General features: G+C 37.7%; 1 protein-coding gene across 2 annotated transcripts in view; it reads right to left on the bottom strand.

Annotated features, from left to right (window-relative positions):
• Syn1 (Syntrophin-like 1) overlaps positions 1-17,175 on the bottom strand; it is a 352,920-nt gene that overhangs the window by 115,526 nt on the left and 220,219 nt on the right. Inside the window, exons 2-4 of one of the 2 annotated variants that reach the window (XM_067757556.1) lie at positions 12,655-13,153; positions 12,237-12,471; positions 11,911-12,145 (exon numbers count right to left, since the gene is read on the bottom strand). In XM_067757556.1, coding sequence (XP_067613657.1) covers positions 11,911-12,145; positions 12,237-12,471; positions 12,655-12,914 — 730 coding nt within the window. In that variant the 5' untranslated portion in view covers positions 12,915-13,153. The remainder of the gene's footprint in view (positions 1-11,910; positions 12,146-12,236; positions 12,472-12,654; positions 13,154-17,175) is intronic. The other variant, XM_067757557.1, reaches the window with a different exon arrangement.

The raw sequence follows: 17,175 nt of genomic DNA, 5'->3' as shown, positions 1-17,175 counted from the left end.
CATATGTAACTTTTTCCCTGGACGGTGGACCGGTAGAGACAGCCAAAAACAGTGCCGAAGTATATTGAAGTTTCTGGTAAACCCTTTTTTGATAGCCTCGCAGATCTGAGTAATATGAGACGTGGTCTCAAAGAAACATTGAAAAAGCTAAAGCCTAAGAACAATTTTGGCCCCGTCGTTTCTTTGCCTATATTTTGCTTTCACTCCAATAAAAAAATTTAAGTAAACAAGTTTTCACATTAACGCCTAATACAGAAAAATTAATTTTTAAAAATCAAAAATTGGAGTTACAATCGCCTTATGCGATCTTAACGAACCATTAAAATTCAAATTGCACTGGTCGACACAAGTTCTATTGCATAGGACTTTATTCATGATTGTTAGAGTAGTTTTTATAGTAATTTCAATACTAGCTTCCGAAATATTTAGTATTAAATTTTTACTAAAAATATTTTTTTAATAAATAAAAATAAGATATTTTATTTTATGAGTTAATTCCGAAGAATTTCTCTGAATGTTTCAGCAGTAATCAGCTAACAACTGCGCTTTAAGTCCCTGATATCACTCCTCAATAATGCGCAAGTCCTTGTGAAAACACTCACCCTCACTGAGATCGCCTACATTTTCAAGAAAAGGGTACAGATGGCTATAGAGAAAAGTGCATCTTGATACTCATATCTAAACCCAGATATTGAAAGTGTAGCATCAGTCGGTCGATGTGCTCAAAGAAGTAAATTTCTGTTTCCAAAAATGTTTTTTACAACCCAAACCAACTCGCCCCATGTCGTTTTTTCAGGTGCTTGTGGATCTCGGTTCACAAATAAGTTTTCTTTTCTGTGGTCCATTGAAGATCCCAGCTGTCACCTTTTCAGAACTCAGTTTTGAAAATTATTTAGGAATGAATGAATTTGAAACATTCGCTACTTTTATCTAGTGCCTTTATATGTTGTGGCATAAGACCCAATTTAATATGCAGATAGGTAACATTATACGGTAGCAGTGAGTAGGTTGTGTTTATCACACAAAAATAATAGTCGCGGTGATGGTCCGAATTTTCATGTAATATCACAGGAGTTTGGTACTTAAAGTGAGGTCTCTTCTTATTTAGAATTCAGGGTTTGTTATTATTTTCATATTGGGAAACGCATAAGTCCATATAAGCCCGTTTCACTAGGTCTGTAAGATTCAAACGAAATTCCTTGGACATCAACGCGCCACAAATAAATAAATAAACTATGTGGACTGTTTACACACATTCTCCTGGATGAACTCATAATAAGTAACGAAATGGTTTACAGCATTTAATAAACCTGCTATAGTAATATGTCCACCGAAAAGTTTTTTTGTATGAGAACTGTATTTCAAAACTCGAGCTGCTAGAAGAAATTTGAGAGCAGATTTGAAATCACCAAATCCAAGCTAGTTAGAAAGAAGAGAAAAACTCCATGTAACAGACAAAATTGCTATTTTATCCGACAGTGTTATTAATTAATATAAACACTTTTTAGTTGTGGTTTTGCTTGGATTATTCTCAGAAATCCATTACCTTATCTTATATGTGTAAACTTGCTCTATTCAGCTGCATTTTTTAGCATAAGCGTCCCATGAATATTAATATTTAAACTGAAGATTCCTCTTTTGCAGTATGAACGCCAATACTTAGAATAACCCCAATACACGCTTATAAATATTTTCGGCCAAATACTTTTTGTCTGCCTTTCCTATTCGCCTCTTACGCATCAGTGATTAAATGAATTTAAATATGAATGTTTGTGAGGCAAGAAAAGAAGTATTTTTGAAGCAACGGAAGTGTTGAAGCGGCAAAAAATCTACGTAAAATATCTCGTTCACAAAATTTGTATTGAAATTCACGCAAGCGAAGAGCTCTGAAGACCAATAGAAATGAAATGGATATCTATCCATAACACAATAGAATTGTCTTTCCCACCACGCTTTCATACTACTCTGCAGTGAAAATGGAACACAGTCGCCCAAAGCACCAGTTTCTCAATAGAGGTTTACAACTACATACTTCTGAACTGATGCTAATCCGATGCAGAGCAGGTCAGTTGGCTGCCATTTATAAAACAACAGAGGTAGAAAGAACTCCTAGTCAATTCTGTTTTCCACGAGGTATGGACCTCATATACCCCTTAAGGAGGCCACCGGTCCGGAGGAAGTGGATAGTTAACCGATGCTAGCTTCGGCTATTAAAGTGCCAGCGAGACTCTGTGGTTGGTACCACGGGGAGCTGGTGTCCCGCAGAGCTTGCTTCGCTTCTGACCTTCGGGAGCAGTGTCGTGACTGTGATTGATATCCGAAAGTTGATTAGCTCGAATGTGGAGTTACATTGCAACCGGATGACATGACCCATAGATTGGAAGAGGTGTTGCATAGATCTCCAACCCCACCAAGGTATTGGTGTGTCTGCACTCATCATCAATTGGGACCATGGTATGCGATCTCAGGCGCTGGTCAGACGAGCCTTGCCCAGTGTGCATTGGTGCATCGCAAGTTTAGGTCGACCACGACAGGTACTTACGTAAAATCGATTACTTGATACCCTTTATCATTAGATATGCATAACCTCAGTTTAATTCTTTAAAGACAATTTCAAACTTCAGGTTCGTATGTACATATGTGCAAGCAATATTGTTGCAATCTTAAACATTTCTAGCTTCTACAAATCCTTTGCACTATAACTTGCTTATCCCTTCACCTGCCTGCATATTCTACTACTTTGAGTAAGTCAGTCGTGAAACGTGTGCTGAACACTTAAAGCAGTTAAGAAAACCATATTTACGTTTGCACTTCCGCTTGATTGCAATTTCATATTCTTAATTCCAGCATAACTTTGTTTCTCTTTTTTCTACTTCAATTTGATGCTGTTTTTCTTATCTGTTTACATTCATTTTTTTTATTTTTATTTAGCATCCATAAACACTTTTTTTAAGAACTTCTACCCATTTACAGGTATTGCAGGGTTTACCATCCTTCCTCGCTTTCAAAACAACCAACTTTGGTCACGGTTTGACAAATGCAACATCGTCAAGCACACTCCGTTTAATCTGCTGTGGTTGCATACGTTGTTTAAAACTGGTGACATTTGATTGTGTACATTTCAAGTAAAAGTTGAAAAAAAATTTAAAAAAATATTGCAGTTACATCATTTTTTGTTATCCCAGCTAAAGTTCTTACTGCAATGTTGCTAAGCTCTTTGGCTGCTGTTGTAACTTTTTTCTTATCTAAACCACTTCTCCGTTGCACACCTCTCTCTTGTACAGTTATATTTCGCCTGACTAAATGTTCGATATTAGTCCGGCTGTGGTTTTATGTTGATGAATTTGTTGCTATTTCCTGTTTGCTGTCTATTAAGTCAGTTACGCTCCGTTGATCGTTGTTGCTGAATCACTTGAACTGTCGTTTTATCTTTCTAGTTGTTATTTTTTTGCTTCTTCCAACATTTCACTGTCCACCTTTATTGCTATGCTTTTTCGTTACACAAACATAAGAATTGTTGAACTCAACATTTTTTTTAGTGTTGTTGTGTTGGATACTATTTATGTATGACCGATGGCAAATGTAACTCGGAACTTGTGGGCGCATCAGTTTCATAGCTGACTTTTTAACTAAGAAATACCTTTCATCTGTTGATTACGTTCCGGTTTGTGTACAAATATTGGTATTTCTGAGAAATGGTTGTGGAAAAATTAAATTAAGCTGCGTAGCTTATGGGAGGGAATATTTTACTTAAAACTGTTATATTTGACTTGGATTTTGAGTTGCTTACAACTGAAGCTCAGTTGGAACTAATTAATTTTAGCTTTTGATTCCATAATTGGCTTGGTTCTTTGATTTGTTGTTGACACGTATCTGTAACTGCCATTCACTAGTTTTAGAAAATAAATGAGAACGCCTTCGTGGACTTACTTTGATTTTAATTTGTTTATATGGAAACCTGATACCATACTTACGTTAAAAGAATTAACAGATGGGGATGGGATTGGTAATACTAGTGGCAGTAGGTGTGAGGCTAAAAGTAGTAGTGGGAGTCGGGATGGATCCGGAAGTGCGAGCTCGCGTGAGACTTGGAGTAGGAGTGAGAGTGGATGTTAGGATGGGATTTGGAGTTGGAATTGGAGTAAGAGTTGACTTGGGATTAGGACTGGGCGTGAGAGCGGAGGGTTTGGTGGGAATGGGTTTGGGAGTTGGAGTTGAATGAATTTCGAGAACAAACTTCGAACTTTTCGAGGGGTTTGCAGGCCACCGGTTTGGAAACGAAACTTTCGGATATGTTAATCAAATATTTCGTCGAAAATTCTACCACCCGCCATCTTTATTCTGCAAAATAGCGAATATTTCAAAATAAGTTGCGGTCAGGACTCGATATAGCTGCTAGTGTCTACTTATTTCATGCACGTTCAGAATGCTCCAGAAAGACGAAACAAGCCTAACGTTTCTTGTTATCAAACTTTGTACAAAACTATATCCTGCTAATCCTTTCAGAACATGTTCCACCACATTTAGTAATCTGTTTTTCAATTAAGCAACATACATACGAATTCTCTGCATAAAATCCCCATCACACTTCACATGAACTACAACAACAACGTTAACAATATAATGAAAGTAGAAATATATTTAAGTTGATAAACTATGATGCTCCATAGCGTCGCTTTAATGTTTAATGAGCGACAGGAAACGCACATGACATACGGACAAACACCCACACGCAGGCCAGCGCAGCAGAGCAAACTAAGCCGCAACTCTAAGCCACATCCTAAGCCACACGCATATGAACACACTCGCACACGCAACTCTTTTCCGGTCTTGCCACGCACATTCCCGCATTCACATACAGACACTCATTTGTGTGTGTACGCTTGTGTGCGTGGATCTTAAATGAATTTCAACAAAGTGCGCCGCATGTGGCCGTTAGCAATGGTTGCATGCTTTGCTTGGTATTGAAAAGTGGCTGCCATCAAATAACGCCATAATTGCGCTTGCACATTGTTGTTGCTGTTTTAGTTGCTGCTGCTGCTGTGCCAATATAGACAAACAATTAACAAACGAACAGACACGATTTGTCGGGTAGGAAAAGTAGAGAGTTACGGATATGAAAGGAGTAACGGTAATGACAGCAATATATTCATTGCAACCTCAGTCACAGAGAGAGCGCGCGCAGCACGAGGGGATGCAGTTTTCGATTCGTTTAGCATTTGATTGCTGGCAACAAACGCGTGCCCTAGAAATTGTTTGGCAGCCAACAGTCAATGGTTTCGCCACAGACACAACTTTTGTCACTCAAGTGCCCGCCGCATATTTGTGTGCGCGAATTGTTGTTGCTGCGAAAACAATATATCGCATACAAAAGCAACAACAAGCAATATAGCCGCACTTGCAAAATTCTCTTCAAAATCCTAGTCATATCCTCAATCTCAACTCATGTGCGAGCGCTCGGTGACTTTACTGGAAATGCGCAAAAATTTAATTAAACGACCAATTCGCCTAAGCAACATTCATGAGCGCGTATGTGGGACAACGAATCCTATCCAGTCCACACTGCTGCTGATGTCTCTTTGTTGCTGCAATTTATTGAAATTGCTTTACCACGAAGGCGAAAAAAGAAATGTCGAAAAGCTATGGTACAACATTGAATCTATGTAGATACATACGATTTTTTACTTTATGGGAGATGTGATGCTGAGCAATGTAACAACTTGGCGTAACGACAGTAAATGTCAGCACTTGAACAACGTTTCGTTGAATGAATGATTTGGAATCAAACGCCGTTTATGAAATAAAACGCCAATGGTTACGGATGCGGAATCCATGACATCGCCATATAGCAATCAACAATTTTGCTACAAACGAGTCTATGCATTTTATGTTGGTGATGATTAGTCATATGGCGATGTTATGTAGTCAAAGCACGCAATTTGTAGCAGCTCAGATGGCTTTGTATGCTAACAAGAAGTGTAAGTGTACACCAATCAACCAACTGTCGCAGCTTTAAATGACGCCATAAACCTACTTCAAATATTCAAGTTTTCCCTACTACAAGTGGAGGTTACGCACCTATACCACGTACGTAAGCCGTCCAAATGAGAATTTTCCATAATAAGGGATTATCCTTGCAACCTCACTAAATGTTAAATTAAAAATCTTCTAGTTCTGTAAATAGGCCAAAAGCAAAAATTTCATGCCATTTAAAGTTTTCATGAATGCATCTGTAACCTCACTGACTTTTTAAGTAGTCAGTTTCTCAGAGCACGTAAATCTAACTAAATACTCAAAGCTGATGAAAGCATGGGTCGATCCGCCCAAAAAACACCACGGAAAAAATGGAATTTTGTAATTTAAATTTTTTTTTTTTTTTTTTTGAGTTAGGCTCTTTTGACCGTTACTTGTGAAGTGCAAATAAAATAATTTATTCCACTTTTCCAACCCAACGTTTCGCTAGACTTCCTAGCATCATCAGGGGTGATCTATTTATTTAAAAGACAACAAAAAATAAACAACCGTGAAAAACAATAATAAGCCTTATATAAGACACTTATTAACAAATTTACGTGTAACAACATTAAAAACAAGAAGAAACAACACTTACACAATATGTTTAGTTAGGATCTAAAACTTAAAAAATAGTACCAGCATCGTTTGGTATCATCGTCATACTAAATTATAATTATAAACATAAAAGATAAGCTGCTGCAATGTTTTGTGTGTCTTCTTTTTTGTTTACCGTATTTTCTCTTTTTTCTAATATTCGCAAACTCTCTAATGTGTATCGCGTCCTCCCATATTTGTTGCGGTCTATTATCTTTGTGTTTGCTAGATCAGCTGCGTGGCCACTTGCCGTGATGTGTTGTGATAAGGCCGTTGCACTTCTCTTTTTGTTTATATCGCTTTCGTGCTCTTTTAGTCTGACGCCGAGGGTTCGTTTAGTAGTTCCAATGTATACCCTGTTGCAGCTTTCATCTTCTTTACCTTGACATGTTACTTCATATATTATATTATGTTGTTCGAGTTTGTCGATCGGGCTTTTCGCGGGTTCGCGTAAATATATTCGCTAATGTGGAGTTGGATTTGTATGCTAGGGCTATGTTTTGGTTATTTTTTGTTACTGCTTTGCTGATGTTTTGAGATAGTTTGGGAATATAGGTTACACCGAAATATTGCTTAATTTGATTTTCTTTACGTATTGTTGTTTGGTTTCGTGTCGTGCTTGTTTCTCTTATTCCTTGTTCTGTTAGATTTTTAATTAGGGCGTGTGGATAGCTATTTAATATTTCTTGTATTTTTTGCAGGTTTTTGTTCCAGTATTGTTGGTCGCTTATGGTTAATACCTTGTTTATTAAATTTTTCGCCGTATTTATTTTATATTTCATTGGTTAGCAAGAATGAAAATTTATAAGACGACCAGATGCTAGGGGCTTTGTGAACCAATCAAAGGACAAAATTCCATTATTTTTTTTTTGAATATTCTGACGTCCAGATAAGGGATGTTGTAATCATTCTCCATTTCAGTAGGGAATTTTATTTTGTTGTGATAACTGTTTAAGTTTTCTTGTATTAATTCAACGTCTTTACGTTTTACTATTGCGAGAACATCGTCAACATATTTTACTATAAATTTTATTTCGATATTATGTTTTTGTTTTAGTACATTTAGCGTGTTGTCTAAAAGATCGTCTAAAATGATATCTGCTATTGTTGGGGATAGGGGATTGCCCATTGGCATTCCATAAATTTGAGTATATGCCTCGTTGTTATAGATAAAATAGTTGTTGTCGAGTAGACAAAATCTTAAAATTTCATGGAATTTGCATCTGGGTATATTAGTCATTGATTTTATATTATCCCATTTATCCATTATTATTTTTATAGCTAGATTAGTGGGAATGTTCGTGAATAATGACACGATATCGAAAGACACTAACACTTCATCTTTGCTGATTCGTAGATCAATTAGTCTCTCTTTAAGCTTGAATACATTTCTGATGTTGTACTCTTCTGATGCTATATTTTATATTATGTTTCCCACATATTTGGATAGTTGATGGCAAGGTACGTTCATGGATGACGCGATGGGGCGCAAGGGTGTATTTGGTTTATGTATTTTTGGCAGCCCGTAGAGCATGGGTGCATTCGCTGCTGAGCATGACAGTTTTTGTTTCTCTATGGTGGTTATGTGTTTTTGTTTGTAAAGCTCATCTACTAACTTGTTGTTTTTCTTTTGTAGTGTGCTTGTTGGATCCGTTCTCAGTTTTCTGTATGTGCTTCTGTCTTCTAATAATTCTTCCATTTTTACTTTGTAATCATTTTTGTATATTACTACCGTCTTATTACCTTTATCTGCATCTGTTATAACTATATTATTTTTGTGTGTGTTTAAGAATGCTTTGCTTTTGTTGTATGTTTCTAATATAAATTTTTCGGCTGAGTTATTTTTCATGTTTCGCTTAAACTGGAGAATCCTATTGCTGACTTTGTTTCTTGCCATATCCTTGGCATTTTCGTCGCATAAAGCTTGAATTGCTTGCTCAATTTCTGCTATTGTATGAATTGCTGAGAAATTTGTTTTTGTGGTTGGTGGAGAGAACTTTTTCCCTAACGATAAAAGCCATTTCACGTCTTCGGGAAAATGTATTTCGGTTTTATTTACGAACCAGTTATTGTTACTTTCTATTCCTAAGTTTCGTAGTTGTTGCGCTTTTAGATTATCTATTTTTCTTGTATGTACTTTTCGTATTTCGTTTGCTATTCTTTGACCACAACATTTTTGTTTGTTTATAAAAGCTGTAAAATCACTATCGCTCAGAGTATGTTTAAGTTGTTTTTCTGCATGGTATAAGTAATCTTTGGTTGTTTTAATATCTAAGTTTGTTTGTGTTATTTCCATGTTCAGTACCTTGCTTAGGAAATGGGTTTTGGCTTTATGGAATTGTTGTTTTAATTTTTGGGATGTTACTATTTCTGTTTTTTTAACTACGTTTATTAGATGATTTGGAATTAGGGCATACCTTTTACATTCTAATAAGAATTTTAGACGATCCATTTTTTTGGTCAACTTTTGTGTTAGTTTACTGTAGTGTTTCAATATTATGCACGTACGTTCGTCGTATTTGTAATTCATGTGTCTATAGAAGTTTTTTATCTTGTTACCTTGGTTGTTGTTGTTGTTGAAAACTAATTCGGCAGGCCTTCCGAGAGAATAAATTTTTAGATGTTTTCCGGTCAATTTTATATTAATTTAAATTTTATTTTATTTTTTTTTTGAGTTAGGCTCTTTTGACCATTACTTGTGAAGAGCAAATAAAATAATAAAATAATTTATTCCACTTTTCCAACCCAACGTTTCGCTAGACTTCCTAGCATCATCAGGGGTGATCTATTTATTTAAAAGACAACAAAAAATAAACATTCGTGAAAAACAATAACATAAAATAAAATAATAAGACACTTATTAACATATTTACGTGTAACAACATTAAAAACAAGAAGAAACAACACTTACACAATATGTTTAGTTAGGATCTAAAAATTAAAATATAGTACCAGCATCGTTTGGTATCATCGTCATACTAAATTATAACTATAAACATAAAAGGTAGGCTGCTGCAATGTTTTGTGTGTCTTCTTTTTTGTTTACCATATTTTCTCTTTTTTCTAATATTCGCAAACTCTCTAATGTGTATCGCGACCTCCCATATTTGTTGCGGTCTATTATCTTTGTGTTTGCTAGATCAGCTGCGTGGCCACTTGCCGTGATACTATATTCACTTTGGGCTATTCTAGTCGAAAATTAGGTACGAGATCACAGCTATGGGCTACATCTGACATAAAATAAGCATCGTGATCAAACATCTAAATGCATTCTGAGTTCATAAGGCATGCTTCTGTTCATGTATATACCATTCCATCCTGCTAAACTATTGTGGCGAATGTTGGCATCCCTATACTGTTTGTAAATGATCAAAACAGCAAAAACGGTAAGCCGTTTACACACATACATTGAAGGCTACCAGGAATATTTCACACACATAACCAGCAGCTTAAGGCAAAGAAATTATCTCACTTTCACATATGTAGTCATCAGCTAAGAGCATGTGTTTAGTTGTTACTCACACATACACACGCATATAACCAAATAACCAAGCAGGAGATACAACTGTTCGAGAAGGTGAAACTTTTAGACCTTAGGAGAAATATGCGAACGAGGCAACAGTTTGATTTAAACGTGCTATTAGTTGCGAAGTATAATTGTTAAGTACTACTCCCAAAGTATATGCCTCACATATGTGCTGATCGTATCCCATCTGTCTCTTCGACAGGTCATGTTATTAATGACACTGCCCGGGGATAGGTCGCCAAGTACATCTTCTACCATCCTTCGCTGATGGGAGAAGTTCCTGCATTCGAAGAAGGTGTGGCATACATCGTCTATTTCCCCACAGTACAGGCAGCTCGGGCTATCAACCTTACCCATTCTGTGTAGGTATTTGCGGAAGTAACCATGTCCCGTTAGAAACTGGGTGAGGTAAAAGTCTACCTCTCCGTGCGGTCGCTTCAACCATGGATTCAGTTCAGGGATTAGTTCCCTAGTCCACTTTCCTACGATGCTGTTGCTCCACTGATCTTGCCAACGTCGGATCGATTCTTCTCGCGCCTACATGGCAACAGCAGCTCTACTTGCTTGCGATCCGTTGTCATATATTGTTTTTCTTTCCTCAATGAGAAGATATATCGGTATGGTTCCCGCAACGACCAGGACAGCTTCAGCTGATACCGTGCGGTAAGCCGAAGATATTCGCAGCGCCCCTCTGCGTTGGACCGAGGTGAGGGCGACTCGGTTCTTCCGGTATTTCATTGCGCTCGCCCAGATTTCTGCACCATATAAGAGTATAGAATCCGAGGCTGATGCAAGCAACTTCCTTGTGCATGGCTTTGGGCCACCTGTGTTTGCCATTAATCTACTCAACTGCGCTATTATGCGCGCAGCTCTTTCGCAGGCCCCTCGTATGTGATCCGAGAAGTTGAGTTTGCTGTCTAACCTCACTCCTAGATATTTCGTTACTTACCAGTAAACGAGAAGACGGATGCCTAGCCCATTAGCGTGAGAGTATAGAGCTCACGTAGCGCGCACCCGTACCCGAAGTAATGCTAAACGCGGTCCCAGGTACGGGGAATAGCACGGGCCGTGGGAGGTTAGGTTTTAGTGGGTAGGCCTTCATGGAAGAAGGGAGTCCTACACTCGGAGAGTCTCGCAGTAAGGCTTAAATATCCCGGTCAGTGCATAAAGCATTTCCTCCTTCCACGAAACAAAAAAAAAAAAAACTACTCCCAAAGTAGTCTTAATAAATACCATTTTACAATACTGAATATTAAAGTTATTGATTCGAACGTTAGCAGAAGGTTTAAAATATCAGGAATTTCCCAAAATAAATTCATTCCACTATATTATGGATGAACGTGGGTTTTCACTTATAACTACTATGTATTAAAACGACGCACAAAGTCCCATCAAAATGGATTAAGCTATTTTGGATATAACATCGGATTTACAAAGCGATAAATAAAGAAAATTTGGTAGCAAGCAAACGCGGAATCCTCCAACTACATTTACGACATAAAGCATCTTTCGTTTTGTATCCCTATATTAGATACATAGGTCGCAATCTTTTTGGGGGAATAATGAATATACAAACTACAATAGTACAAGAATTCTACGACTAAAGTTATAAGACACATTTTACTAATTATAACTCCACAGATCGGCTGACAGATAAATTGGAGTTCCACAACCAAACATTTTATGGTGCCCAGCAACTTGAAATCTGTTCATTCCTCACTCAGTCATACTTGCGCCCATATTTTCCCACATAAAACTTCAAAATTCTCACTCACCTTCCAATTCGACCACACGTCCAGCTCGTTTTAGCGCACGTACTGCCTCATCGTGTGTCGCTTCACGCAACTCTTCACCATTCACCGATAAAATGGCATCACCCACGTACAAAGCTTTTGCCTGATCTGCCGCCATGCCAGGAAATATTTTTGATATTAATATGGGCATACGATTTTCGCGACCGCCCTTAATGGAAATGCCGAGACCGTTAGTTTCCAATTTAATGATACGCACCTTCCAAAACACAAAATGAGCGAAAATTGTAAAAGTTGCATATTTCGAAAACCACTTAAAGCGATAACAGCATCGTTGCATGTGTACTTACATATCTCTTTTTATTTGCCACATGATCAGGTACATCGCACATATCCAGTCCATTGTCCATGTTATTATTGTTTAGCAGATGGTCACCGCCATTGGCGCTGCTGCCGCCCCCACCAGCACTGCCACCACCATTATCTGTGCAATCTGTATCACCAGCACACGCCGCACCAGCGCTGCCCATACCCTGCATTGAGGTTGATGAAGGTATGGAGCCATTGTGACCGCTGTGGTTGCTACTGCCCAATGGCAAAAATGACAAAAACAAAAACAAAAAACAACATTAAAACTTCACTTCATTATAAAATTGTAAATGAGCTCTTTAATAAAAACAAAATATTTTGTTTTCGTATCGTTAATGTGTACCTCGTACATTTATTTACATATTTACTTTTGCCATTGATTACACAAACACTACTTACCCCAAAGTGCCGTTCAGTGTGGTCGATTGATCCACACTGATTGCCGCTGCATCGCAGGATTCATCCAAACTAATTGCCAGAAAGTCTGTTTCAAGCGTCACTAATACTCGGTACCAAGCGCCCCGCACACGTGTCTCCAATGTGCCAAATCGCATGCCGGATGGTGAATGTTGTGCTGTGGTGATGGCTGCTACCGTTACTGGCTGCTGTGGATTTACACATCCAGTCAGTGGACGGCCAGTAGCTGATGACTCTACCATGGTGCTGTGCGTACTAAGGCAGCTCACACGTCAATTGCAATTATGGCTCTTGGTTGTTTTTTTCTTAGTCTTTGATATGGAATATTGGCAGTATCGGTATTTTCAAGTTGGTCTAATGGTAGTGTCTGCTTATTTGCGATTCATTTAAATATCTAACGGTTGATATGTCGTAACTGCTATATGCCACTAGAGAGAGCTCCCAGTCTTTGATATGGATTTGATAAGACCATATTCATAAGCTGAAATGAGAAAGAAAGGAAAGGTTGTGTTATTTTTTGATTGGCAAGGAAGAGCAATTGCAAAATCCCACAAGGTTAAAAACGCATTCATATCTTTATATTATCCTATTTTAAAGTTATACATACAAGTTTCATGTCCTGATGTTTCAAACTATGAAAGTGCTACTTTGGTTTTATCAAACTTCCTAATTACCTTTATCGAGCTTTTTAAGAGTTGGGGGTGGAGAAAGAGGAACAAGGTCCGGTAGAGAGATATAAAGGGGGGGCTAGAGAAATAGAAAGAAGGAGAGAAACAGATTTAAGAATAGGAATAGGAAGAGAGATGGGGAGGGTACGGGAAATAGAGTAAAAGAGAAGAAGAGAAGAGTTGGGAGAAGTGGAAAGGAGAGAGGTAGAGGGAGATGGAGAAGGAGAAGAAGATTGCAGGAAAGAACAAGAAGGAGAATAAGAATGAGAAGAAGATGGATGACTGTAAGAAGAAGGAGAGGTATAGGAAAAGTATTTCAAAAAGTAAAATAAAAGAGTAGTTGCATATGAGTACATTAGGGTTACCCTTACAAAGCAAATATGTTTGTCTACAAGTGAAATTGTTGACCTCGTTATTACCGTTTGTAGTGTTAACACTTTTCGCAGTGATATCCAAATCAATTTTGGAGTCACCACTGTTAAATAAATAAATGTAAGGCGCGATAACCTCCGAAGAAATCTAAGGCCGAGCTTCTATTCCAATTTGCGTCGTGCTCTTGTTGATTTTCTTTACAAATTGGCCGGACGGGACCTACATGTTTTATGCCGACTCCGAACGGCATCTGCAAGGCAGATGAGTTTTCACTGAGAGCATTTCATGGCAGAAATACACCCGGAGCGCTTGCCAAACACTGCCGAGGGGCGACCCCGCTTAGAAAAATTGTCTTCTAATTGAAAAACCTTATTTCTAAAAATTTGATGTTGCTTTGCCTGGGGTTTGAACCCAGGGCATACGGTGTGGTAGGCGGAGCACGCTACCATCACACCACGGTGGCCGCACTGGTGGCCGTCACCACTGTTGCTCATTATATTAAGTAACGGCAGATATCAGAAGCAAGTTACAGTGAGGTGGTGGCAGCGTGATCCGCCTTTCACAACGAACGTCCTGGATTCAAGTCCCGGTCGAAGCAACATCCATATTATTTTATTATTATTATAATTGAAACCCAATTGTTAGAATAACTATTTCCGTACTTCTTGGGGATGAAATTCACCAAAATTTGTTTGTGTGTAGTAAATGGAATGGTCTTTTCTTCATTACTAATATAAATAATTGGGACCGTAAAATGTATGATTATCAACGTAACCTTCTACTGGTGTTATACCCATTTGCAGACAGCAACCATAAAAACCCCCTTATTAACGCTTAAATAATCTCTGCCTAACGAAGTATAAAAAACACGAACTTATACATTTACACAAATCTCTTCTATATTGCACAATCCATACCCCCGCGTGCAAACTGTTTTTGTTTTAAAACTCGTCACCACAAACTACAACACAAAAAAACATTCGTATAAAATTTGCAAAAGCAGTCAACTGGAAAAACAAATAATTAAATTCGCATAGGCAACTGAAAAGGCGATCAGCATCACCAAACCCAAGCACTCACGTTTAATATTGACAAATAAAGTTGGAGTTGGCAATGAGATGCGATTTGTTGCCAAATAAAAACACAAAATAACCAAATCGAAAAACCGCATAACCGCATAAACACATATGCAAACATACATACACATAAAGGTAGATATACAAAAACCACAATAATATGCATATATGTAAAAACCTTTTCCTGGACATCTTGAAAGTAACTTCCCACATTTATCAGTATATTTTCGTTTTTGAAAGCTCGATACTTATGTCTTTTGCATGCGTATCTTTGCACCGAAAATGTTTAAACTCAAAGTTCGTTGAGACTAACATAAGCACTCTTATAGCCAATGAAATATATTAGAGGATGATCAAACTTGGACCATTCCCTGAATAGCTGGTCGTCATTCAACATATAAAATCTTTGAGGTAATTTTCTTTGACTTATAAATTTGTTGTTGCATATTGTTTAAGTGACTTAAACTATGAACATTTTTCGTTCGTTTGTTTCATTAGCCATTGAGTGTGCTTGTAATTCTCAACTGGTTAGTGAAATATTCTAAAGACATAGTTTAAGTTTTTATCCCAAAGCGGGGTTTTTCAAAGCAAAACAAGGTGGCTCAACCCGCAGCCAATACCTTGGAGCCCCCCAGTGCTCGCCCCCAATGAATAAATACAAGGTGTAACAGGTGCATAGCAACCTCCCTCTCTAAAATAACACACAGTCCACTTAAATAATATAATAGCAAAAAAGCTATTCGCCCGCCGAATCGCCAAAGCTTAGACACATATGTTTTGAGCAACACTGTACCCACGGTCTAATATAGGCAGCAGCATGTATTCGTATAAGCCCAACAAACTGTTAAATGTACAAACATAGTAAATCGCGAGCTTGTTGTCAGACACCCAACAAACTGAAATGCCACAAAGTAGCAAAAAGGAGCAGAATAAAAATATATAAAAAAACGCAATAAAGCAAAATAAGCAGAGAAAGTAAAACGCAATAAAATGAAATTAAAAGCACAACGTGCCAGCTGTCAATAAAATGTGGCAACGCTATGCACACCAACACATTCACATATCCAACCAACGCGCCTACACATGCATATGAATACTTTTTGCAATAACAGTTGCTCAACTGACCGGAAATTGTTTGTACGTATGTATTAGCCATATGTGTGTGCGTGTGCGAAAGTGCCTTTGAGTGTGTGGTGGTGATGATGTGCAAGTACTCCAACGCCAGACTGCATTTCAGCAAACACTTTGCACACTTTGGTTGCGTCTCCGACAAAAATGGTAAAAACCGAAAAAAAACACTTCAAATGAAATAAAACAAAAGCAATGTCATACAACAAAAATCCCATGACAAAACAATAACAAAACAATATCAAGATGCCACACTCTGTAACGCTGTCAAAAGGGAATTTCTCCAGGGATTTTTTGCTTTCACATTTTCCACTTTTAATTTGCTGCATTAGAAATCTCTGAATGTCGGTACTTGGAATATATGCAAGTAGATGAGGGAGTATGAATAGAGAGAAAAGAAAACTGGATTTCAAAGACACAATCAAATACAGTTAAGCTCTGTATACTTGCGGTAAATAATGCTAGCATTAAGTTGCATTTTAAACCAGATTTTTGTAAATATAACTTAATGAAGGTGAGTAGTTCAAACTCTTCTTCTATCACAAATTCATTTTTTTGAAAATGATTTTCTAGACGTTGCTAATTACACTTATTCTAAGAGTATGTATTATGTAGAAATGGCTGGGAACCATCAATAAGAGGTTTTAAAATCTAAACTAAACATTTTGACGACTACAGCAAAGCATTGCTCCGCCTACCACCCAATAGAGTACTTGCGAGCCTTCCATACAGATTTTGGCAAGATCAGGGTAATGTAATTGTAATTAATTCCCGTGACTTTGGAAACAGTCTTTTATTATACGCCTATATAAAAAAGGTAGTAGATCAAAAGTTGAGAACTACAGGGGTATTGCTAAACTTTCGGCTATTCCTAAAGTTTTTGAACAGATTGTTACCAGTCAAGTTCAATATCAGTGCTCTTCCCTTTTATCTCCATGCCAACATGGCTTCATTCGTCAAAGGTCAACCACTACAAACTTGCTAGTATTGACCTCTTTAGTTATGGAAGGATTTTTAGCGAGCAAGCAAACGGATGTCATCTATACTGATTTCAGCAAAGCATTCGGTACCGTCAAACATGAGTTACTTATGCATAAGCTTGATTTACTGGGCTTTCCGTTTGACCTATTAATGTGGCTGAAATGCTATCTTTCTAACTGGACCCAAAAAGTCTAGTTCAAATGCAATCTCTCGGAATCGTTTGAGGTTTGCTTTGCGAAGACTCAATCATGGGTAAAAAGAGCTCCAACCAACCTTCA

The sequence above is a fragment of the Eurosta solidaginis genome, chromosome 5 (assembly GCF_040869045.1).
Source record: "Eurosta solidaginis isolate ZX-2024a chromosome 5, ASM4086904v1, whole genome shotgun sequence".
Classification (NCBI taxonomy): Eukaryota; Metazoa; Arthropoda; class Insecta; order Diptera; family Tephritidae; genus Eurosta; species Eurosta solidaginis.
This window is presented reverse-complemented; position numbering and strand designations above follow the sequence as displayed.